This window comes from Lonchura striata, chromosome 11, assembly GCF_046129695.1.
Source record: "Lonchura striata isolate bLonStr1 chromosome 11, bLonStr1.mat, whole genome shotgun sequence".
Lineage (NCBI taxonomy): Eukaryota > Metazoa > Chordata > Aves > Passeriformes > Estrildidae > Lonchura > Lonchura striata.
The window spans coordinates 14,283,671-14,309,139 of NC_134613.1; the positions used below are offsets into that span (position 1 = coordinate 14,283,671).

A 25,469-nucleotide genomic window follows, 5' to 3' on the forward strand; every position below is an offset into this window, starting at 1 on the left:
TTCATCTCACTTTTCACAAATTAACATTTTATATAACAATGAAGCAAAAATTCAGACATATTAAGGTTTTTTATGTAACATATCCTATCTTTTGTATAATACCTGTTAGGGCATACAGCTTTCAATATTGTTTTTCCATTCTTATACATGCTTTCTCTGTTGTTACAGCATTAAACTTTATTTTAAGTTGTATTTGAACTTTATTGTTTTAAGTTATTTAAATGTTATTTATAAAAAAAGATACTTATTAAGCTGCATCTGTTTCATATGCTTTTAATTCTAAAGGAATAACAAAATGGTCTGGCTGAGATGCATGAATTTTTTTCTGTGACCAGACACAAAGCCTAGTACACAACCTTCCTGCCAACATACATTGGATGGCAGACAAAAATGACAGCCTGCAGCAAATCACACAATGGACATCTCAAAAGAAACAATGCAAAAATTTAAAAAATCTATGCCACATACTCTTGATAATTAAATTACCGGCATGCTCGGTTATCCAGGTAAAAGAAGGTTACAGTTCCAGCAGGCACTGGAAATAATCCTAAAATCCTACTCACAGATACAGAAATATGTGCAAGCCTGCGTGACTAGTTAAACTACAGCTAAAACCACTGTGACCTGAGGAAGAAAAGACATCTTAATTTTCTAGCTATGAAAGTGCTCAACTAAGCCCTACCTGATTTACGCCTTATATAATTTAATTCAGTTTCCCTACACTTTTTCTCGGGTTTGTGATAGTTGCACTTAGATAAAGATCACCAAAAACTAGTTAAAGCAGCTGACATGACTGGGATAGAGTCAAGTTAATTAAAAATTCTCTGAAATGCTTCAATGTTATGCATTGAATAACAAGTGTCTAAGAGTCAAACATTTCTTCCTACATGAAACACTTCCATTTTAAGAGCACTCACAAAAAATGGCAACAATTTCCTTTGACATATATTTATGTTTTTTTAAAAAATCTTGTTTAACAAATAGTGCCATTTGAAAATCATTTATGATATTAGCAAGTCAAAAATCAAAGAAGATAGAAACAGATCCATGAAAAAAATGTATCAGTACAGCTCTACCAGTAAACCTTCATTCACTGTGCTTTTGCTAGTTTATTTATTACTTGTTCACTGAACACAACAGACTGTACTATACAGGAAGCTTTTTTGCTGGCACCTCCCTGCACTACTTTCTGTGAATATGTAACAGTGAAACAAAGCTCACACTTATGATCAACATTAACATACTATCAGAAGTTTCAATATCTAAACTAGGCTAGCAGAAGCTTTAAAATAAAAATTAAGATAATAAAACCCCATTAGGATTGTTTGTGCTTAAAAGCTTTACTGAAGTTTTAATTAAAATGTATGTATGCACGTTAATATATAAATATATATGTAAAAAAGCTTAAAACCAGATGCAGACAGGCTCTTTTAAACAATCTTTTGATTATGTAATTCAGTAACATAGAAATACAGTCAAACAAATCCTGAATGCAAATTGTAATTAGCCTTACTGCTAAATGCTTCACAGAATGAATCACAATGTTACCACCATTTTCAGATAAGCCAAGGCTACTTTTTTTTTTACAGCTGTCACAACTGAAATGTGTTCTGTGAGGGAATTGTTCCCAGAAAGACACTTGACTGCAAACGCTGCAATTCATCAGTATACCACACTCATATGTCTTGTGAACTGAGCATTGTCAATGTATCTTTATCTTAGAAAATCTATTCTCAAACACTGACTCAAAAAAATCAGTTCAGTGCTGAAACCAGAGAATAATAATCAGAAAATTTACAGTGATGATCTCCAGTAACAAACTATTACAAGACAAGGATAATAAGAATCTATTTGATCTTAATAGTAATTCAGAAAGATGTCAGAAATCTTCACAAAAGCCTCTTACATCAATTACATCACAATCCAATGCAATCTTAACACCAACATACAACATACCATGTCAGAGGGAAATATGTTTTTACGTAAAGAAACTGATACACAAGTCTGGAAACGGCTCATTTCTAACCTGTATAATACTAAAAGTTCAAGAAAACCCAAGCAAAAAAAGCAATAAAAGCCAATCTCAAGTGTAATTGCTTTGCCTTCCCTTCAGAGGCATTGGCTTTGCTGGAGCTTTTTTCTTTGTTTCCCACTGACACTACACAGTGTGTCCAGACGGGCTCAGAGGGAAAACACAACTCCTGTGGTCAAAGCAGCACCTACAGCAGCCACTCACATCTCACAGAAACTGCTCCACTACACAGCAGCTGTAATTAGAAAGGTTTTACTTACTTACTTTGATATTACTGCTGATAAGCACTCTGGGACACAAATGAGCAAATATCAGCTGAGGAATCTCAAAGGAGACTGCAGAATCTCCATTCTTGTAGGGTTTTAAAATACAAAGGCCAATACAAGCAGTGTGGGTCCTAATTTGAGCAGGAGATTGGACAAGAGACCTGCAGTGCTACTCTTCCTATTTTAATGAGTCTAGGATTCTATAAAAGATATTTTTCTTGAAAGAATCCCTTCAAACAACTACACAAAACACATTTCCTTGTTAGGGAGATAGATACTTACACATTTGTCTCATAACTTGTGAGTCTTTAAAGGTATACAAAATGGTGTAAATACATTTCATACACAATAAAAATGACAGCTGGACAATATCCATGACCTGTAAAATATATTATATGGTACAATACAGTCTCACTTTTAGTTCTGTTGCAGGTACCTTAAAACATGGCTCTGCATAGCATCTGTAATAATCACATTATTAAATGGCTGATCAATTGACTATTAAAATACACTTGTCTGTGTTTTAAATTACTTTTTGAAGAAAATATGTATATTCTCTTTTAATAAGCTGAAGCAAGATGTAAGTTGACATTAAATCAATAAAGCAATAAAGACATCAGTATTTCATTGCACTTAGTGACCAGTATCTGAGTAGTCTAAATATTTCATAAAGCTATGAAATCTATCTCCTCACTACTAGTTTTTCAAATACCACAATGATTTAGTAACATTTAACATGTAGAAAAAGAAAGTGACAGTTTAGATGATTTTCCACAAATTAGGAAAAGTCATCATCAGAGATGAGATCCACACTTAGAAATATTTTGTTTAACTAACATTTAATAACAAAAAAAAAAAAGTAAGTACAATTATTTACACCACTGGATGATTTTTAAATGGTAACAGTTATTTAAATCACACATTTACTTAATACAGCAGAGAAGGTGAATTTACTAGCAGGACAAGATGCTAAATTCTCTATGCTGATAATTTTGAAGATTAGGACTGTACTCAAAGCAGAAACTAGATGGGAAAAATATTCAAAGAGTTGCACAAGGTTTTTAACATGACATTTATACTAACTTTATAAATATTGCCCCAGCAAAATTTCTAAAAAAAGCTTTTTAACACCATACACTGAAATTCATAAACCAGGAAAATTTAATTTTAAATATCTGGGGGTTGGGGGATTAATATAGTATTAAAACTAACAATCCACATTTAATTTTGAAGTCTTGAGTTCTGTAAATAACTTCCCAATACCTGTCTGAGGAAAGCTAGCTTGTAAATCTTAAGCATTCCAGACACTGAAATTCCATAACCGCTTACATTCCAGGCCTAAAAAGGGAGATTTTCTTCCATTCTGCCTGGAAGGCCAATCCTAACTCACCAAGATTGGTTGTTTCACTAGGGAAACTCTTTTATTTAGAGGCCTGGCACTTGAAAAGATTGACCCAATACGAAAGGAAAACCAAAATTACTCACTTCAGATGAAATTACTTTCTCATGAAAATAATTCTTTTACTTCAGTGCTAACCAGAAAAACAGAGGAATTAGAATGAAGATGCATAAATTTGTCACATAAGGGTTAGTGCCACAGAAGTTAGCCTGGCTCAGGTCTCTCTGCACCCCTCCCTTCAGGAATTTCTATACATTGCTAAGTTTCCCCCAAGCCTTCCATTCCCAGGCTAAACAGTGGAGCTGGTTCCCCATCCCTCCTCATGGGAGAGATGCACCAGCCCCCAGCCACCTCCGTGCCACTTCCCTCGCCTCTCTTCTGTCCATGTCTCTCCTGTTCTGGGAGCCCAGAACTGAACACAGTACTCCAAGTGTGGAGTCACCAGCACTGAGTAGAACAGAAGATTCACCTCATTTTCTTCCAGCTAGTCTAGTAATTTCTTTACTACCCCTAGAAATGTTCTTTATAATATTATATAATATAATTTTAATCAGGATCCAGGAGCAATTCCCTTTACAATTACAACTGGCTGTCCTAACATAAATCAAATTCACTATTACCTTGGACAGCACCAGTTTTGATGGACAATAATTCAGTCCTCAGTGACTGCCGAGTTTCCAGGGTTCATCTACTGGCCTTTGAAACCTTGCTCTGCTGCAGATTTCCTATATAGCTTTCAGCAAGACACTTTCAATGTCTTACTTGATAAGAAAGACGAACAAGTTTGAGTCTGGCATGCACTGCTAAAACATCAAACATACACAAATTACCTGACTTATGAAATTACCTGATTAATCACACCAGGCAGCAGAGGAGCTGCAGCTGTCTGCACCCACATTCACAGTGACTTCTGCCGCTACCAGAACACCCCCATGCCAAAGGCAGATCAGTGTCTCTGCTCACCCGAGCAAACAGGGTGAGCCTGTTTATATCTTCTTGAGTTACTCTGATGTTACTGCACAGTACAGAAAAATGGGATGAAACTGGAGAGGAAAGTGAACATTTGAAAGCCACGGACACTCAACTGCTGTGTAAGATACATTAATAGTTCAGCTAACCTGCCTATGCACCTCATTCCTATGGATTTCACCAAAACTCAGGCATAAAAGTGTATCTGAAGAAGTAACTAACTACTCAGTGGCCATGAAAGAGAATAAGTGATTATTAAATAAAACAGTGAGCACCCTGAAAGCCTAAGGTAAATCTCTACTGGAAGGACTAAAATAGTAAGGCTTCTCCCTTTTATTTTATTGCCATAGGGGAAAAAAAAAAAGTTGGTGTATCTTGGCAAAAACCATCAAGGTAACAGCTGCAGAGACTTCAAAATTATTGTCATTAAAACAGGCTCCCTGAGGTCAGAAGTGTTAATCAACAGCTGAGGTGATTTACTGACCCTGCTTCCAAATAATCACCTTCTATTTGTTTTCATATTCTTGTTTCTATATACTAGTAAAGTATCAAGCTCTAAAAGGAAATATGGTTATACTGGAATGGAACCACTAGATGTTATAAAGATCAGGCAAATGTTTCCACTGAGTTTAGATTTTTGGGTTTAAAAAAATACCCAAATGTTCCTGTGTTCAAAAACACAAATACATTTCTATTTCTAAACACTGTACTGCAAACTGAGCAACACATAAAAAATGGATTCTGTAAACAAGAATCTCCTTTCAAGACTGTAACTCGATGAGAGTAACACAGACTTCCAATTTTAAAGAAACCACATTAATTCTACTTATAAAGAAACACTAAAGTAAAAAAGGAAAATTACTCAGGAAAGCTAACAAGCAATACACAATGACAGTAAGATAGTTCACTTTATTAAGTGAACTGTGCATAGGCAATCTACATAAAGATTCCATAAAGCCATATCCATTTGTAGACACTAAATCCCTCAGCTAGGTCTCAAGAGGAACTCTCCTCTTTGCTTAAATAGCCACACACAGCTCTTTCACAACCACATTACAAGAGAAAGCTTTGTGGAAATCATGGCACATGACACAACTCTTCTCACCCTCTGCTGTGTCTGCAGCACCTCATTAATTCAGGATTTCTGAGTACAACATGTTCCAAACCTCCTCTCGTTAACATTAACAGACACAAGAGACAACCCACCATCTTTTCCTAAGCATTTACTCTAATTGTAGAGAAAATATATCAGAGTGGTGTCACTGAAAACTGGGAATGCAAACTTTCAAGTTTTTGCTCAAGTTATTTTCCTCTGAATTATTTCACAACAAAAATAAAGTTTTTCTACCTTGATGAATGGGAAATTATTTAAATTCAGAAAAAGCATATGAGCCCATGAAAACAAAACAAATGAAGGGGGGAAAAAAGGCAGGGATAGGAAAAGTTATGGTTATGGTTGGTGCAGACTGACAAAAAGGATTAAGAGACTATTGTTGCATAAAATTGTGGCTGTAGATGCTTGAAGGAAAACAGTAATTTTAGGAAGGGAGAAGAGAGAAGAAACTGGCTACCCTGAAGGAAAAAAATGCTGGATAACATTCAAAAAGGGAGGAAGTTAGAAGCAACATCAACACAAGAAGGTTGAAAAAAAAAATTAAAATACTGGCCATGAGAAAGAAGAGAAGGCTAGACTGAAAGAATAAAATTCAAGGTCTGATCCATCGGGACAGCGAAAACAAGGAGGTAAAAGAGGCTACAATGCAAGACATATTGAAAATGGGATCCAAATACCAGAGAAATGAGTAGAAAAAGAGTGGCTGTCATTAGTATAAGAAAACAGACAAATCAAACCAAGATGGATTATCAGCATCTCCTTTAAATGCTTTGTAATACTGTTCACAGCTTAATCAAATTGACTTACAAAATATTGGCAGGATATATGTTTAGAGTTGATCAAAATTCACATTTAATTTTGAATTGCTTTAACATTTTGGGTTTGTGCAAAATAAACTGGAAGTATTAGAAACAATTTATGTTGACAATTAAGTTCTTGCAGTGTACCATAAGCTTCATTCCAAAGTCTATGGTCACATGGATTATGTGTTTAAAATATTTACAAGATTGACTGGCTGCTGCAGAACTGGCAGATGCATCAGCTTGTATTTTAGCAGTAGCATCTTTACTAGTATGAATTACTCTGGCAGCCTTAAGGCTTTTGAGATTCAATTTATTCCAGACACATTTCCTTGGTTTTAGACCTAAAATTAAAAAAAAAAAATTAATTTAGAAAAATGTTTATGTGAATTTTGAAAACTACCGTATGAATATCCCCAAATGAAATTAAAATTGCTTTATTTCCTGTCTCAAATGTACCGGTTTTTATGCCACTGTCAACTTTAGGCATGAGATCTAAGTCTGTTAACTGAAATAATTACATTCATATACTTAAAGTCAACCAGAACAGTTTTTGCTATCTCCCTTCTGCTTCTGCTTGGGTTTGCACATGGGTGAATATCCTTACTTTGTGGTTGTTCCAGTTCTGGTAATTTAATACATTTGCATATGTTTTGTTGAGGTTGGGAATTATTCTCGCAGCAATACTTAATTTACTTTATTCTGTGGTTTTCAGTCTTCATTCCACTCAAATTTTACACAGCTCCCACACCGTAGGTTTCATGCAGACACAGACTCTGTGCCATAGCAGTGGTCTCCTAGAGTTCTGGGATTTTTTCTGGTCTGACTAAATTTCACTTAAATCTATCCATTATCTGTTTATAGTGGTTACACATTACAGAGAATGTTGTGGGCTTATCCGTCTCTTCCAAGTTAAAGGCCCTTTAGGAGTTTGGAGCATGTATAACTTTTATGTATATAAACCTTCTCTAAATTAAATTTTTCAGGGTGATCTTTTTCTACATACAATTTTCTCTGTCTGTAACTAAAAAGAAAATTCTGCCCAATACACAATGACTGACACAGAGAAAGGTTTTGAGAAGATATTTCTGTATTTTACATTTACTTCAAAAACATATTTCTTTTGCATTTGTCAATCAGTTTCAACATATAACATAATGAAATCCACATTGTCATGAAATCTAAATAAATGAGCACTAAAGACAGAAATCTGCTCTAAATCTAAGTTTTGGAATGGATATCAAATGACATGTGCACTCTAAAAATCATAAACTTTTACTGTCAAAACATGCAGGTATTTAATGGTAATATAATACTACTTCCCATAGAAATTTCTAGGACAGGTATAGTCTGAATTCTGTAAGAATATTTGTAGAAGGTGGCTCTTTTATATAGAGATACCTTCAAGGCCACCTATAAACAGTTGCTTTTGCAAAAAACATTTTGAGATGTTTGATTCAGTTTTGTTTTACTTAAGGAGAAATAACACCATGAATAGTTAGTTCAGATTCTTTTCCAGGGTACTGTTTTAAAATATTATTCGTATTTATATACCTACAATCAGTATACAGAAAAAGCTAACTTTGACATCAGTGTTTCTAGTTCTGCATTTTCTATGTATGCATACATGTATGGCATTACACACATAAGGCAACATATTCTCACTGAAATGCACAGCTGGTACTCCGGATAAAATATGCCTCAGGGAAAGAAAAAGAAGTACCAGCCTGATACCCACTGAAAAACTAAGTCTACCAATCCCTCCTTAAAGCCATCATCAAAATATTTAATAGATTCAGGAAGTACTGCCAAAAAAACAACATAATGACTTGTGACAACCAATACACCTGACAAAATAACACCATATCTAAAAAGTCTATGAAAAAGATTTCATATAGTAATTTTTTTAATTAATGTAAAAATATTGAACTGTCACAATTGCAATGAACTTCAGTTAGAGGAAAAAAGTTTTAAAAATCACATCATTTAATAATTTCATTTTGCTATTCACTTATTATATGCGCCAAAAAAATTCCCTTTAATAACCACCCATGATAATTTCCAGCTTTTCCTCACCAGTCCTGGTTGTTCTGTCTCTCAGGTACTTACATGCTGCCTTCTGGAGCCAAAAGCTGCCAATCTGGATGCAGGAACATTGGTTTATGTGTCACATTAATACTTTTGTGTGCCAAAATGCAGCAGCTACCATGTATTGATGAAAATCCTACTGATACTCTTACCTGAGAAAAAGTATCTTTAGCATGTCTGGGAACAAGAAGAAAATGTGCCACAAAATCTGCCATTCTGTCAAACAAGTGCTCTTGGTTAGGTTTCAAAAGGGGAAAAAATCAGGGCAAAGATACCTACATAAATTCAGACATGGCTGTGAGCAAAATAGTAATGTACAACATTGTCAAACTCACAGTTATCTGAGGTGAGGCACTGCCAACACAAAGGAGCAGCACCAAATCAATTCCTCAGTTTGTGCCCTCTCTTACTCCAACACATCCTTCTTTTAAACATTTTAACAACTTCTAAGTGTTTAATCACTTTTGAGTATATTGAAGTAGTTCCTGATTCAGAACAGCACTAAAACATGCATTATCTGAAGCACATACTACATTTACCAGCCAACAATTAAGACAGAATCTAAGTGATGTACTGAACCAAAGCCAGTGTACATAATCACAGCCTCCTGCCACAGGAATATTTTTCTCCTCTTCTTAATAAAGAACATCGTGATTATCTGAGGCAACAGAACCCACACACTTTTGATTTATGCTCTTAACCTAAATATTCCAAACTCATACCTTTTATAAATTTTAGCACCATTACACAAGGTAAGCAAAGCAAAATAAACAGTCAATTTCATCTAAAACTGTATTTTAAGTTCCATGATATAAAATTGCTAACTAAACTAATTCTTCATACACTCAACTACAGCTCCTTAAAGTTACATGAAAGGGTAATCTTGGACCTACAGCTGATGCACTTGAGCTGCATGAGTAAAACACTTGTATTTTTGTACTTGTGGCATATGCAGATTTTTTGTTTGATAATAACAGCTATAAGAACACTTGAAATTAATTTATATGTTAAACTTCTGGAGAAACCATGACCACAAGGAATCCTGAAGCACTGCAATAGATTATTCTGGGAGAAACAGACTTCTCCAGACTTTGAGAACAACTTTCTATCAAAACAACAAAAAATATTCAGTACAATGAATGCAGGAATTTAAAACTCCTAAAACCACAAAGCAAATCACAACTAGACAAAGATAAAACATACAAGGATTTTAATTTGAAACATGATCCACAAGCATATAGGAACTTCTTTCAGCTTGCAGAAGTACGGAAGGGAAAAACTTGCAGGGGGAATGTTTAGCTTTTACTGAGAGAAACAAAAGCAGCTTCTTTGGGTATCTCAACATTACATTGTCAAAATACAGGGACTGATTTGCATTTGCCAGACACCTCCAAGTCTCTCAGCCTATTACTGATTTTTCTTTTCAATTTTCAGTAAACCTAAGACTAAAAGTCTAAACATCTAAAGTTTAAACCACAAAAATGTTTTTGTTTGATAGAAAATTAGTAAGGCATCCAGTCACACCTGTTGTATTAAATCTGTAACATAATAAAAAATATGCAAGAACAGAAATACTGTAAATAACCACCATTAAAAAGTAGATGAAGACATTGGACTAACATGATCTAGGAGACAAGCATTGATCCTAAGCTGTGCCAAAACTGTGTGAAGAAACGCTAATAGAATTTCCACATTCCCTGCATCTTGCTTGTCTGGGTATATTTGCACATCTTTAAGCACAAATAAACAAAAAATGTTATCAGTCCACCAAAGGAGGCATTTCAGAAAGCATCATCAACTGTTGTCAGTGTATTACAAATGTCTCTAAGAGGAATAGGTGTAGATTATAAACTCATGTAAGACTTTTACCCAGTGCCAGCAGTAAGCTCTACATTGGGTTTTACGGGGGGGGAAAAAAAAGACATTTAATATTTTGCAGGACTAGTGATTACTTCTGCACATTATCAACTTCAACCAGCATGCTTCTGGATGTGCTTTTAACACTTTTCCTCAAAAATGTTGCATTTACCCACACATGTTTTGTGGCAAGTGCTATCAACAGTTCAGTGTTCAGACATAGAGTTTATTAAGGCAGCTCAAGCACCTAAATTTTGTATCTATCCTTCACTCTACACAACTTGTTTTTATCAGTTTGCCAGTATCTGGACTTGGACAAATAACAGGAATTAGGTTTATTTCATTTATAAATGTGAGGCAGTCAAAATTCACTCAGAATATTTACCATATTCTTAAGTCTTATCATCTAGTACCTATTTCAACACAGATTGTGAAATTCAATCGGTGTAATATTATTTGATGATAGATTAATTTGCAAAAACTAATAAAATAATTTTATTAATAATAGCAACTTAATATGCAAAAAAGATGAAAAGTCAAAATTTCACAGACAATATTATAGATATTTCTGTACCAATATCATGCTACTGATCCTATAGCATAAAGGAAGTATTTTTTGATAGCTAACTATGAAATTTGAAAAATATTTTTATATTGAGAATTCAATTTTTTTGTAAAATAAATTACTTATGGTTTAATGTATATTCTAAGTAGGTATAGTTATCTAGTCTGTATTTTATTACATCAAGCATTTTCATACTAAAGACAAATTTTAATGAAAGCTTATACATTTCCAGTTCAAGTTGAAATTATAAAACAATGTAGAACCTTGGCCTCTCACAGAACCTTGAATTCTGACTCTACCCCAAAGTGACCTTCCCAAGGAGAAAGGCACCCTGACCTAGCAGTCACCAAGCTGCTCAGGAACAGGGATCATGCCTGAAGCAGACCACAAAGACAGTAGACACAGCTCAAAATCACCCCTGGTTTTTTGCAACTGTTATTTAAAAGCCTGAATTCACAGGAAAAGACTGTGACTTCTCATCTGCCTTTTCTAAAGTATTTAAAGCCATAGCTAATTCCCACTGAAGTTGAGTAAAAAATCCTAGAATTTACATTTTTTATGGTGAAGTCAGTCATCATATTTACACAGTATTTGGAATTTCCATTACCCGATATATCTGAATTCATGTAATCTTACAAAAATTGAATGACTTAGTTTGTTGTCAGAGGTATCTTTTTAACTTCTAAGTCAAACCATATCCATAAGACAGAATGCTGTGTGCTTTTTTACATGCAAGCAAAAGAAACTCACCTCTACATTTCTACCATTTGACTCCTCAGCAAAGTATTTAGGAACCTGAAAAATTTATAAATACTTATTTCATAATTAATTCTATTTCACACAATGAAATAAGCAGTATTTTCAGCTAAGATAATATACACTGTAAGATAATATACAATGAACTGTGCATATATTTCAGATAAGGAACAAAGGTGTAAAACAGATACTTTAGGTAACTATAAGATACTCTTAGAAATATAAAGAAACCAAAATAGTTTTTCAAGCTGGGTTTTTTTACCTCCTAAAAAACATACAGAGATAGGTGTAATTCCATTTCTGTATCCAAGGGGAAAAAAAAAAAGACAATTTGATTTTTCTTGTCTTAACCATAAAAAGAACTAAAAATATTTAATACTCCTTTGCTTTCCACATCTCATGTGCCTCAGTCAGAGTTCCCTCTGTAAGTAATTTCCTCAGTGACAATGTCTTAAAAATTCAGCCAGGTTTAGCAAGAAGTAGGGGCTGGATTGATGATATTATTGATTAAAAGCTCCAAGCAGGCAAGACCTTACATATATCTGTATCTACACCTAAATGTGTCTATACACCAAACTTAACACACTGCATAGGCTCCCTATGTCACTGGAAGGATTGGAAGGCTTAAAAGTTACCATTTTTGACTCATCTTTCCTTTATCAACACCACAATCTGTGGAGAACAGGCTTGCATAGACTTTTGCCTGCACTTTGTTTAGGCCTAAGCAAAATGTTCCTAAAACCCAGGCAGAACTGGGGCATGAGTTTATTAGGTTTATTAGGTTTTTTCAAATTATAAACTTGACACTTCACACTCACAGACTGAAGGAAAGCTGCAAACACTTATCTGGGCCAATGCCTGCCAGGTGTTCAAGGGCAGTAAGATGTTCCTCTAGACACACAGGGCCATATTGGCATGAGAAGACTTTTTGAGCATGTTTCTGTGCTTCAGTGACATGTGTTTATTCTCTTCTCCAAGTCTGAGTGTGGTCTGATGTTCATACAGATCAATAAAAGAATAATCTGTTTGTAACTTACCCACCAAAAAGGAAAGCTCAAGGGAGATACAACTCATCCACTCCTTCTGCAACCAGTATATTGTAAAAACAGCCTTTTCTGAAAATTATAGAAATGCAAACATTAAATTAAGTAACATGTGAAGTTTATTTTGCATAAAGAATTGCACTACAAGTATAAATGCATTTTACATCGAAGAATCTCTAATTCTGGCAACATTGCAATGCAGACTGTACTTTCCTCCTCTCTCATGTACTGCATTCAGAGAGGATTACATCATCTCAAAGAGCCAGAAAAACAGAAATAGACCAGGGAGGCCCATTACAGCAGACACAGAGCAATTAAAAAGACTATAACTTTTTAGTTAGAGAAGGAGATAACTCAAGAAAAAAGGGTCATTATGTTTCTAAAGAGACAAATAAAATCATGTGCAATTTAAGTTCTCGGAAAGGCCAGTAATGCCTTCCATCTGTTGAGAACAGCCTTGGAAGCACAGGAGGAAACTGTTCCATGATCTAGCAAAGAATTTAAACTAGCAGCTTAAATATTTGAGCAAATTGTTGGAACCAAAGGTAGTTGTTTGAACTTGATCATCAAATTGATCACTTCACTGAAATAACTCAGTGAGCATTAAAACAGAGTAATCAGTGTGTTTTTAAGCACTCTGGTATTCCTGAAGGACATTGACATGCTCTATTTTAATAGCAGGGCAGCAAGACAAATGATTTCTTTAAAAAAGTAAATCAGTGAAATGTTATTGACTGCACTGAAACTATTAACACACACATGCTCATTCTGTGATGTTGTGACTTCAGGATAAAATGGTTAAGCAAATCCAATTTTAAAATGTAAATAATTCATTACTTTGCTTTGATATTACTCTAAATTGAATTTTTTTCATTTTTATGTCAGGTTCCTCCTCCTTAGTATCTACTTCTAAAAAAAAATTAAATTTTATAATGAAATATTCCACATCTTTTCAAGCATTTTTTGTTTCTTTGTGCCAGTGGGGGGAAAAATTCCGGTTCAAAGCTCAAAAGAGCTAATTTTCTGGTTTAAAGTATTTGAGTGAATTAATACTTGCAAATAATGTAGGCAGGTCAAAGGGAATGTTCTGCTTCTTCAAAAAGAATGTCATCCTGACAAATCACTGGTAACCATATTATACTGAATTCTTCAAGAAACCAGGAAGGCATATATAGTCAAAGATTTCCTTAGCAGTCCTACTAGTGTAAGAAAAAAGAGGAAGGTAAAATCAGAACCAACTATTCCCCTTTTAATCCTCATCAGAACCTTCTGCCTCAGGGCTCAGGACTTTCTATTATCTTAGTAATGGCACAGCCTGATCAACAAAACTTGATTCAGGATCATCACTCAAGCACGGTTCCAACCACAGAAAATTGCCGTACAGCATGCAGGCATTTTCTTCCATGCTACAGGTGTAAGAAAAAAGAAAGATAACAGCAGAGAGGCTGCTCTCTTAAAGGTGTGCCATTTCTACAAAGTTCTTTTGCAGTACCCAAGGGTCTTGGAAATAAAATCTACACTCAAACTCAGTTCTCAGTATTTACATTCACAGGATTTTGCTCAGGACCTGCTTCCTACATGTTCACTTCTCCGTGCACATGGGCAGTTGAAACAAAAGTCAACTGGATTCACCAAATCTTGAGACCTTAATAATTCTTCAAAAATAAAAAGAGGCTTTTGTCTTTTCTGCTTGCAGACATTAAGAATTGCTCTCACCCAAATGTCTTTTCAAAAACCCCTTAGTTAACATGTATTAGCAAATGTTTAGACAACTGACAATCAAAGCTATTACTCTAGTATACAGGGAAGATGTACACTGTAGGCTCTTCCAATACACAAAACAATACATATCCTTAGATGCTAAGAAACAGACTAAATACATGAAAGATTTGTAAAGGCACTGAATCACAGAGACAGAATTTCCACTGCCTCCACAATGTTGTATTATTATTATTCATATACTTCTAAAATGCACACTGAAGAAAAAGTTAAAGATTTGCCACTATTCTCACTATTCAGTAATTTGTTTACAAGCTGGCAGCTCTGTGAAGCTTGCAGATTAGCCGGAAATCACCCTGAAGGCTGGATATTGGGCAAATGCTACAATGGAGCAGCATCCTCAACCAGGCCAAGGAATCCCGCAGAAGAGATCCCACATTCCCTTTAGAGAGATGAAAAACAAGCGGAGAGGAATGCGCCAGCACAATTCCTCCAGTCAATAAATATGCTCTAAGGATACTACTGGGTGCGGGGGAACGACAGAGTAAAAAAAAAAAAAAAAAACAAAAATTCTGCTCTATCTTCCCTGGAGCTGTCGGGGGAGCCAAAGCCGCAGCCTCACACCCCAGCGGCTCCCAGGCGGTGCCCCCTCACGGAGAGGGCAGCGCTGGGCAGGGCAGGGAACACCTGGCGTGAGCCGGGCTCGGAGCGGCGGATTCTCCCCCTGCCCAGGTAGCTGGCAGTGGTTTCTGGCCGGGTTTTTGTGACCCTCACACGGAGCAGCCCCTGCGGGACGTGAGGCGCCCAGCCAGCGCAAACCCCTCAGGCAGAGGCGGCGCGGGGAGCCGCGCTCAGCCCCGGGCTGTTTCCGCTCCCGCCTCCCCGCGCCCGCCGAGCCCGCCACTTTCGTTCCGGGGCCTGCGAGGGCCGCGCGGGAGCCGCGCCGGGCGGCGGGTGAGGAGCGGGCGGTGCGGGGCGCCGGAGCCGGGCGGCGAGCGGCTGAGGCGCTCCCGCCCCGCCGCGGCGGTGGCGGCCGGAGAGAGGAGGCAGCGCGGTCGGGAGCGCCGAGGGGCCGCGCTGTGCGCGGGGCGAGCTCGGGCGGCCCGCGGTCGGAAGCGGCTTTGCGCCCGCGGGGGCCTCGGTGCCGCTGGGGCGGCGGGACGGCTCCGCTCAGACACGGGGCAGAGCCGCGCTGTAACGCGGGGCTCGGCCGTGCCCGGCGCTGTCCGCCCGCGGAGGCTGCGAGCGCTGCGCGCCGGAGCCGGCTGCGCTCACCTCGCCCGGTGACGGAGCGGGGCCCTGGCACCCCGTGAGCCGGGCACGGCCCCCGTGAGCCGGGCACGGCCCCCGTGAGCTGGGCACAGAGCTGGGCACAGACCCCGTGAGCTGGGCACAGCCCCCGTGAGCTGGGCACGGCCCCCGTGAGCTGGGCACAGAGCTGGGCACAGACCCCGTGAGCCGGGCACAGACCCCGTGAGCTGGGCACAGAGCTGGGCACAGACCCCGTGAGCCGGGCACAGACCCCGTGAGCTGGGCACAGAACTGGGCACAGACCCCGTGAGCCGGGCACAGACCCCGTGAGCTGGGCACAGAGCTGGGCACAGACCCCGTGAGCCGGGCACGGCCCCCGTGAGCCGGGCACAGAGCTGGGCACGGCCCCCGTGAGCCGGGCACGGCCCCCGAGATGCTCCGGCCGGCGTTCTGAGGCGTTCTAGAAATGCAGCTCGAGTGTGGAGGGATTTACGGGTTTGGAGATGAGGTGCAGACGGAGTTGTTAGTCTTAAAAATATGTGTCTGAAATGGGATTTGGGTCTTAAAATTCTAGTCTGTAATTTTCTGAAGTGTACTGTACTGTATAGTGCTGCAGCCTGGGCACAGCTTTTATTTGGAGGCCACAGCGTGTCCCTTGTCAGTATCCATAACAAAAGTGCTTCGGGGTGTCACCGCTGAGCGCCACACAGTGTAAGGCATTACACTGAAAAGAATCGGTTTGCAGGCTGGGAATGCATGTCCAATTCCAGGGCCTCTCGCCCTCTGCTTCTTGAGGAAACTTGATAATAGCACAGGTTACTCTGAGATGTATACTGGCTTTATCTCAGAGAAACTTGAAAGCAAATTGCACTAGCAAATTCGTATGCATATTAGGTTTTTGTGTTTATTTGAGTAGACTTCCCTGACTTTTCAAAAGTTTGACCTTGGCAGAGGTGGAGGGAAGGTATCATAGCATGCATGAGTATTTAATTTTACCAGAAAATAACAATTTTTTCTGGGATTGATTTTAATTTGGTGTTGGAAACATAGCTTAGTTTTTTTGGTTTTGTTACTTTCCAATTACATTACACTTGATTTTATTTAAACGCTTCATTTTGGATTACATTTCAGGACTTACTGTTTGTTTGTTTTTGTTAAACATGTCTTTGCTACATGATTTCATAAGTGTGATCCTTGACATGAAAAAGTAAACCTCAATTAGCTGAAAGTAAATCCTGAGAATAACTTCTTTCATTGCATGTAATGCAGCACAAAATGCCAAAGGCAGTTTATAACTACTGCAGGCTGTGCAGGCTTCTGGCTGGGGGCTGCTCTGGGGATGAGAGAGCACCCCGAGTGATCAGAGAGGCTTGTGACAGCACAGCAGCACTAATTCTGTCTGCCCTGGGGTGGGCATATGGTTATGCTTCTCATGCCTTGGTCACAGTACATGGTGAAAATTCTGTGCCAGCTGTAGAGGGTGAGACAACAGCTGTCTTGAAGAAAGCCTGACAAAAATCCATCAGTGGTACTAATAAACACAAAAGGAAGTCTAGACTGGATCAGCACTTACTATCTGGTACATGGGGCATCAAAGCCCTCTTCTGTTACTTTTCAGCCTCAAGCTCTTCTCCTGGAAAATTTCTTCTATTTCACAAAGTTCTGTCCAAGAGGAATTTCATTCAGGTTATTTGGTTGGCCCACACACAATAAATTATAGGATGGAAATCTAAATTTGCACAATTAATGTCTGTCTTACAAATTTCTATATGTAATTCCTTGTCAGTAGTCATGTTGGAGACTAATGGGATTGCTCATCCAGGTAAACATGCTTAGCAGTGTTTTCATAAACTTTTAGACACAGATCTTAACAACAGTAGACTTCTGCAGGACTTGAGTGAGTGGGATAATGAATGTGCATCTGTGCATTAAAGATGCAGATCTCAGGTTCTTTCCAGCTGTTTATCTCATGCTCTCCTGGGATCTCTTGAATCAGATGATTTTATTATTCTTTCTGTTGTAGGAAATACCTTGTTTAATGAGATGTTTTTGTTAAATGGGATACTACAGAATATTTTCCAGTAGATTAGTTCATCATGATTGGATTTTTATTTAACAAAACTTTGTCTGTTTCAGCTAACCATGTCTTTAACTTCATCTACACTTTTAAATGAAGAAAGCACTCAAGAAGCAAAAAGAAATACTGAGTGTTTGGAAAGCCTATTGCAGACTCCATCATCAATTCAAAACAATCCACTTCAACAACTACAGTTAGCATCCCAGGAAGTACTGGAAAAGGCAAAAAAGAGTGGGAGATCAAAATGCCCCCGATGCAATAGTTCAAGGATGTTTTATTGTTACACATGCTTTGTTCCTGTTGAAACTGTCCCTACCAAAGACATTCCAACTGTGAAGGTTAATATTTCTTAATGATTTTTTAGAATATCTTTTAGGTTTTAGTTACTGTGGACAGACAATAGTCTTGTCTGCAGCTGTTTATTTTCATTCTTTACAGACATTCATTTTGAACACAGCTATAAGTAGGCATAAACTACAGTTAAATAAAGTTACTGTTCTTACTTGAGGAATTACATGTACAAACACTGAAAATGTTCCAATCCTCACATAAACATTTATGGATCTTCTAGATGAGAATATAGGCTGAAGTCACTCAGCTTCTCATGCAACTGTGTTTTCACTTAGTTGTTGAAAGTTTCTTTATGGTGCTCTTGCACATTCTTCAGTTTCTAATAACTCTGGCCAGAACATGTTATATTGTGACCAAAAAATTTGTCCAAAACCAAGGGTGAATTTTACATAAAATGTGACCTAAAAGACATTTCTATAGACATTCCATGACTCAATAATTCAGATAACTACTCTTAAAATATAAGTAGTGTAATGCCTTTCAGCTGAGTTACTTGGGGAAACTACCAGAGAGGACTGAGACATTTTGCAAAGTCAGTTAGGATCAAAGATGCATTTTGAAGACACTGGAGTTTGAAAGCATCATAAAAATACTTTAGCAGTACTTTTGAAATTTGACTTTGTAAACTTAGGTATATTTTCATTGAAATAGTAATTTTCACAGTTGGCTGAATACCTAGTAGAGATAAGTATTCATATTTAGAAGTATTATATTGCTCAAATTAAGACCACATCCAGCTTATATTCTATTTCTGGAGATTTTACCAAACTATTGCTGGTAGCATTCCAAAGTGCATCATTGCTTACTTAGCTATTTGCATGAACTTAATGTAATAGGTGCTTCTTCTGACTTGTCTCTAGTTCTAAACCTATCAAAAATTATCAGGTATATTTTAGTTACATACCCATAGGAATTTCTTCCAAATTTTGAATAGGTTTTTTTACAGATATTTATAAATATGATGATAAATATTGCTTTTTTCTTCTTCTACTCTAGTTACCTCTGAAGATTGACATTATTAAACACCCAAACGAAACCGACGGCAAAAGCACTGCTGTGCATGCTAAGCTCCTGGCACCTGATGATGTTACAATCTATAAATACCCTTGCATTCCAGAATATGACAAGAAGAGACATGAAGTAAGAGATTCTCTAGAGATAGCCAGGCTTTATGCTGGGGAGGTGCAGTTTCCTCCTGCAGTGGTAGTGCCCTGCAGGGAGGAAACCAATGTTCCATTAGTGCAGTCCATTCTGTGCTCTCTCAAAGCTTAGCTCTGCAAACACACAGTTCTGGTCTGCAGCCTTTTCTCCAAAGCTGAGAAAGACTGCAGCACAATTTAACCACCTTGAATTTGCTATGTTCATTACCTCACATAATGGAGAATTGGATTTACTGTGTATCTGAAGAAATATTTTGCCTATAAATGAAAGTATTCAACTTGGAGCAAGTTAAACAGCAGTTGAATGTTGTGCTGATATGGACTTGGATGTATATATTAATTTAAATGGTAAGCTATTTTTGGCCCTCCTGCCCCATATACAGTAGTGACAAATGATATTTGAACATCCTCAGAGCTGACACCTTTGTCTTGGCTGAAAAATCTTTTTCTACAGAAGTGTTAGAGTTGGTAGTAGAGGCATGGAAGTAACATTAATTAAAAATCTCTAGTAAGGATCTCAATTCATTACCATGTTTTTAACACAGATTTAACACTGGATTAGACAATAGAACATCTTTAAGAGATATTTCATCTTGTCCTGACTTCAATGTTTATAGACAGGGTAGAAAATTTCTGTCTTTTAATACAAAAATTCTTGTTGTTTTGTTAGATTTTATTGACACTCAGATCTCTTTGTTTTCTTCATTCAGATAGCACTTATATTTCCTGGCCCCAATTCAGTTTCAGTAAAAGATATTGCTTTTCATCTCCAAAAGTACACCAAGAAAGGTGTCTGTTCTAGTGATGATGACTGTTCCAGAGAGCCACTTCTTAAACAAGCAAAAATAGAGCCTGAAGAAGAAAAAATTCCAAATGAATGCATCTCAAGCAGCAGGAGTGAAGGCACTAGACTGAAGAAAATAATATTTATTGATAGTACCTGGAATCAAACTAACAAGATAATAACTGATGAACGACTTCAAGGTAAAAAAGTACAAGTTGATACTAAGACATTATTGCTGCAGAAATGATTAAGGGACATATGTCTATAACAGACCTGAATACAATGTAAGCTTGTATGTACCCCTATCTCTGAGTGTATATCAAGGATTCAGCAGCCTGTTCCAGGGCTGTAAAATACTTCCTGAGCCAAAGACTCCATTGCTTTTTATGTAATATAAATTATTTTGCAAAAAGGTAATACTAGTACTAAGAGAGCATTTACATTTATTTGTCTCACTTCTCTATTGGAGAAAATTTCCTCAGTCTCAGAGAATGGGAGGTGGCATGTTAGAAAGTACAACAGTAGTTTGAATGGCCTCTGAAGGAAGCCAGGAAGATTTTTTTTGCAGGTGGCTGCCTGCTTTCCAGAGACCCACAGGACCATTTGTGTACATGTTGGTGGCAGACAGGCCCCAAGAAGGTAAATGAGGGATTTAGGAGGTTCAGCACAGGTTTCTCATGGCTTGGGTTCTCTTTTTCCTGGAGTTGTTAATGAACATTTCCAAGATCTCACTACTCCAGATAAAAAGGGAATGGCTGCTTGCCCTCCACATCCTTCCAACTCTGAGAGCAGAAACTGGTAATTCTGCAAAAAGTTTTTGTCTTAGGTTCTTTACAAGAAGTTTACATTTAAGCATTCTAATTAAAACCACAAAAGACAAAACAATTTAGCAACAGCATTCCATTTCCTTTGAGATGAATAGGAGTTTGAAAATACTTTCATTAGTGCAAAAAGTGCACTTAGCTGGGAGGCAGGTTGTCAAGTTTATATACTATATCTATCTATCTATCTATCTATCTATCTATATATATATATATATATATATACACACACAAATATATACTACTACTGCTTCACACTGGATCCTACAAAGAATTCCATGGACTTTCTTACATAGGAGATGAATGTTGTCTTGCTGTCTAGTCAGTTTATTAAAGAATTCCACATGTTAGTATGATGTATTGGCTAATTAAAATCCTGTTACAAGTATTTAGTTTAACACAAAACATACTCTTATCAGCTACATTGAAGTATTACTGTAAAGATTAGAGGAATTGCATGCTGCACATTAATGTAAGGCATTTGAAACTTATTTTAAGATAATGAATTCAAGGAAAATAACAGGCAGCCAGGGGAGCTGAAAATTCCCATGGAAGCCTAAGCATATATTAGTCAAAAAGTCTTAATTGGTGTTACTTTAGAGTTCTTGAGTGGTGTCCAGTTTCCCTGTGACAATGCTGATTTGGTGGACTACTCTCTCCTTTCTAGAACTACTCGGTTACAGCTGTTTTGCAGCTCCCTGAGTTCCTGAGCACCTTTCAGAATTATGTGATGTTTAATAGTGTCCTGCAAGTCAGTTTCTAGTAAGGGAGAATTTTACCCATCCACACATTGGGTGTAACAGCCTGTGCATGCATTGCTTTCCTTAGTGCTTGTCATAAAGAACATAAATTGCATTAATACCCCTTTTAGAGATTGCAGTTTTCACTTCCAAGATGAATGAGGCAGAGTTTCCTTAGGCATAAACTGATGACATTTTTATGTTGTACATACACGAAAAATAGAGAACTGTTTTCATTTTTCAGTTAAATTGCAAATGAAGTCATCATCCAACAAAATATTCATCATATGCTAAAGTTCAAAAAGGAGTGTTCATAATTCCAAATAAAAAGTAATTGCCATACTTATGAAGATTAAGTTACAAGAAATATTGAATGAAAACATTAATGAAGCCAAGAAAACTTAAAGAAAAACCTTGTGTTTTATAAGCCTATATTTATATAGATAGTAAATCTAGTAAATTGTGCTGCAAGAGAAAGCAAATGAGTACATTGATCTTAAAATAAGCTGAGAGAACATGGACAAAAAATACTTCTATATCTTGGAAAAGTGCTTAATATATCTTTAGGAAACAAAACTAAATAGGTTAAAGACAAGAAATACATGAGAGTTGGTAATGTCTAGGATTGATTACTTCATTAAAAGTGATCTCTAGATCAGAAAAAAACAGGGTAATGTCTAGGATTGATTACTTCATTAAAAGTGATCCCTAGATCAGAAAAAAACAGGGTAATGTCTAGGATTGATTACTTCATTAAAAGTGATCCCTAGATCAGAAAAAAACAGTTGAATCTAATGTTGATGATGACTTTTGCACATGAGTGATGGAGCTTATTAGAAATATCACCATGACTGTTAAAGAAACTGATTGCTTTGGGTTTTCTTCCCTGTAAGTTTGAACTGCTTTGTATCAGCCAAATATTTTATTAGCTTATACATTAGTATTGTGGGGTTTCATATGAACAGTGTCTATTTGTAAGAAAACATTGCCTTTGGCTGTATAGATCCAGTAAAGATCAAACATGCTCAGTAAACTTTAATCCTTAACCCCCTCTGGTTTTATTTTATTTTTGTGGAAGGTCCTAAAGTCTTTTGTTTGAAAGTAAGCAATGCTGCATTTGTGGTAAGCTCAGTAGTGTCCATGGTCTTGCCTTCAGTGAATTTTTGTTTGTATTCAAACCACAACTACTTGGGAGTTTATGTTGGAGGAATCATCCCTGAGATTTACTTCACTACTATTAGGGTGAAAGCACTGCTGGATTTGATGGAAGTTTTCACTTTGGTTAGGGCTGAGAATTCAACTTTTGAAAAATCTCAAGGGCAACAAGCTTAATGCAGTTTCCTACTGCTATTTTAAAATTCACATGTGTAGGATTATTAGAGGTAATAATTAGACTATGTATGCTATTTTGAGGTTTGGTTCTGAAATGCCAATAATAACATTTAAATTCAGGGGCAGGCTCTCCTGTTCAGTTTCGTTATTTTTAATGCTGTAATTGAGATTTCTTCTACAGTGCAGGATACGATACATTACTAACTACAGAGCAACCTAAATCCCTCTTGCAATAACACTGAAAATAATAAAACACAGTTTATAGGCTAAAAGTGTAGCATTACAAGTTCTGGGCTCTAGCCTGAATTTGGACCTCACCTGAATTTGGAAACCTCCCTGTCCGTAACTTCCAATCAATTCTTCGACCATACTGGTTTTTGTACTGTTACCTGTATTAAACTGTTCCATGAGACAGAGTATCAGATTGTTATAGAAAAAGATAACTTTACAATCTGCTTCTGATAATGACAGGTGTGTATCTTGTTTTTCATGATCCAACTGCCCATCCTGTTTACAAAGTGGTAACACATTGAGTTGGTTTTAGTTTTGAATAGTTTATGCATCTTAGGCAACATAAAAACCAAGATACATGTTTAAAATTCATCTGAATAATAGAATAGTTACAGAGACTATGAGTCAATTAAAGATTTTCTTGTGCCATAGAGACACCAAATTCCCTCTTTCATCTTAAGTGGAAATGCTTTTAGTATGTAATAAAGTTAATTACAAGATGCTGTCATACTTACTCCTGAGAAATTTCAATAAATTTCAGTTACTTAACAAGCATAAATGAAAAGTTCCTGGCTCTTGCAAATAGTCCTCACTTCAGCAACACTAACAGTCTGAGGGATTCTGTTTTACACTTGAAAAGTATTAACTTTTCAAAAGATGAAATAATGATTTTATGAACATTGATGAGTCTTGGTAGGAGTGGGTTTCACTCTTGACATGTGGAGTGACTGCAGTTTACTGAGGGCTGTGTGGCTGTTTGAATGAAAGGACAACTGTAATTAACTGCCCATATGAAGCTTATAACGTAGGACTTACAGCACTTCATCAAATGCCAAAATGCTCCAAAAAGGATAAAATTATTGCCTCAGTTTGACAGATAAAAAATGGAGGTACAGGAAGAGAAATTATTTTCATGCAGGCACTGGACAGGGTAGCAGCAAAGTCAGAAAACAAAACTGAAGTCTTGTTTGACATTCTGGCCACTAATCCACATTGTCTAATCTAGATAATCTTTTTTCCTTGACAGGGTTACTGCAAATTGAGTTGAAGACAAGGAAAACTTGCTTTTGGCGTCACCAGAAGGGAAAACCAGATACATACCTTTCCACAATTGAGGCAATTTATTATTTCCTTGTGGACTATCATCAGGAAATTTTGAAAGAGAGCTACAGAGGACAATATGATAATCTGCTGTTTTTCTTTTCATTTATGTATACATTGATTAAAGATGCAAAGTGTTGTGCAGGAAAAGAGTAAGCTGTCTGTCAGTGTCTGTCAGGATTTTTTTTTTTGGAAATATATTGTATTCTAAATAATGTCCAGAAGTGAGCTGCAGACCTCCTCCTGCACGCTTGAGGTTGTAGAACTGCTCAGATGAGCAGTCTGATTAGAGTGACTTATTTGAAAATAGTTAGATTTTGCTAAATATTGCTGTACTTCAACCTACAGGCCTGGTGTGCTTACTGTGATGAGCACATTTCCTGAGATGGGAGTGGAGGACTTGACCCCTCTTGCTGTAAGGAGTGATCTGTCTTAAGTGTAAGAAGGAATTAGCATGCTGGCTTCTCATTCTCATTACTAATACTTATGTCAGATGTTTTCTTTGTGGTTTACACAGCAATACTGATTTTGCCTTCATGGCATCAAAGGCTTACTGAAATGAGCAGGTGGTGTTTAGTTACTGGGGAGAGTAGCAGCAATACAGAATGAAAGAGCACATTAATTGAATATGAATTATATACTTTCAAGATTAAATATGGAAAATTCTTCTAGTAATAAAAAAGTGGTCTCTTTAAACACTGTTATACAATGTATGATTTCTGTAGTACCATTCATGTACTCTTATATTAGGATTATTCTCAACTCTCTGGGTAATTTTAGACTTCTTCAAACAAATTTAGTTACATGTTCCTTACTATTATATATTATCATTATTTGGGGGAGCACTAACCTAACAAATGTCACTATGGCATATTGTAGTCACCGCATATAAAAGATGGTGGTTCCAACCACAACATTTCTGACAAGGCTTCCTTAAACTAGGCAGGCTGTGAATCTGCTGTTTTTCCTTTTGCAGTAACAGGGCAGATTAGAACAGTGTCAGTAAGACTTTG

The 25,469-nt window shown here is 37.1% G+C and overlaps 1 protein-coding gene across 1 annotated transcript; it reads left to right on the forward strand.

Moving 5' to 3' along the window:
* The first annotated feature begins 15,503 nt into the window (after positions 1–15,503).
* Positions 15,504–25,155, forward strand: DTWD1 (DTW motif tRNA-uridine aminocarboxypropyltransferase 1). Its single transcript, XM_077785906.1, is given in 7 exon segments — positions 15,504–15,562; positions 17,996–18,274; positions 19,284–19,427; positions 20,158–20,431; positions 24,383–24,608; positions 24,805–24,886; positions 24,889–25,155. Coding segments are annotated over 6 exon segments (1,020 nt in total). The 5' UTR covers positions 15,504–15,562; positions 17,996–18,001; the 3' UTR covers positions 24,910–25,155.
* Positions 25,156–25,469: the final 314 nt, after the last annotated feature.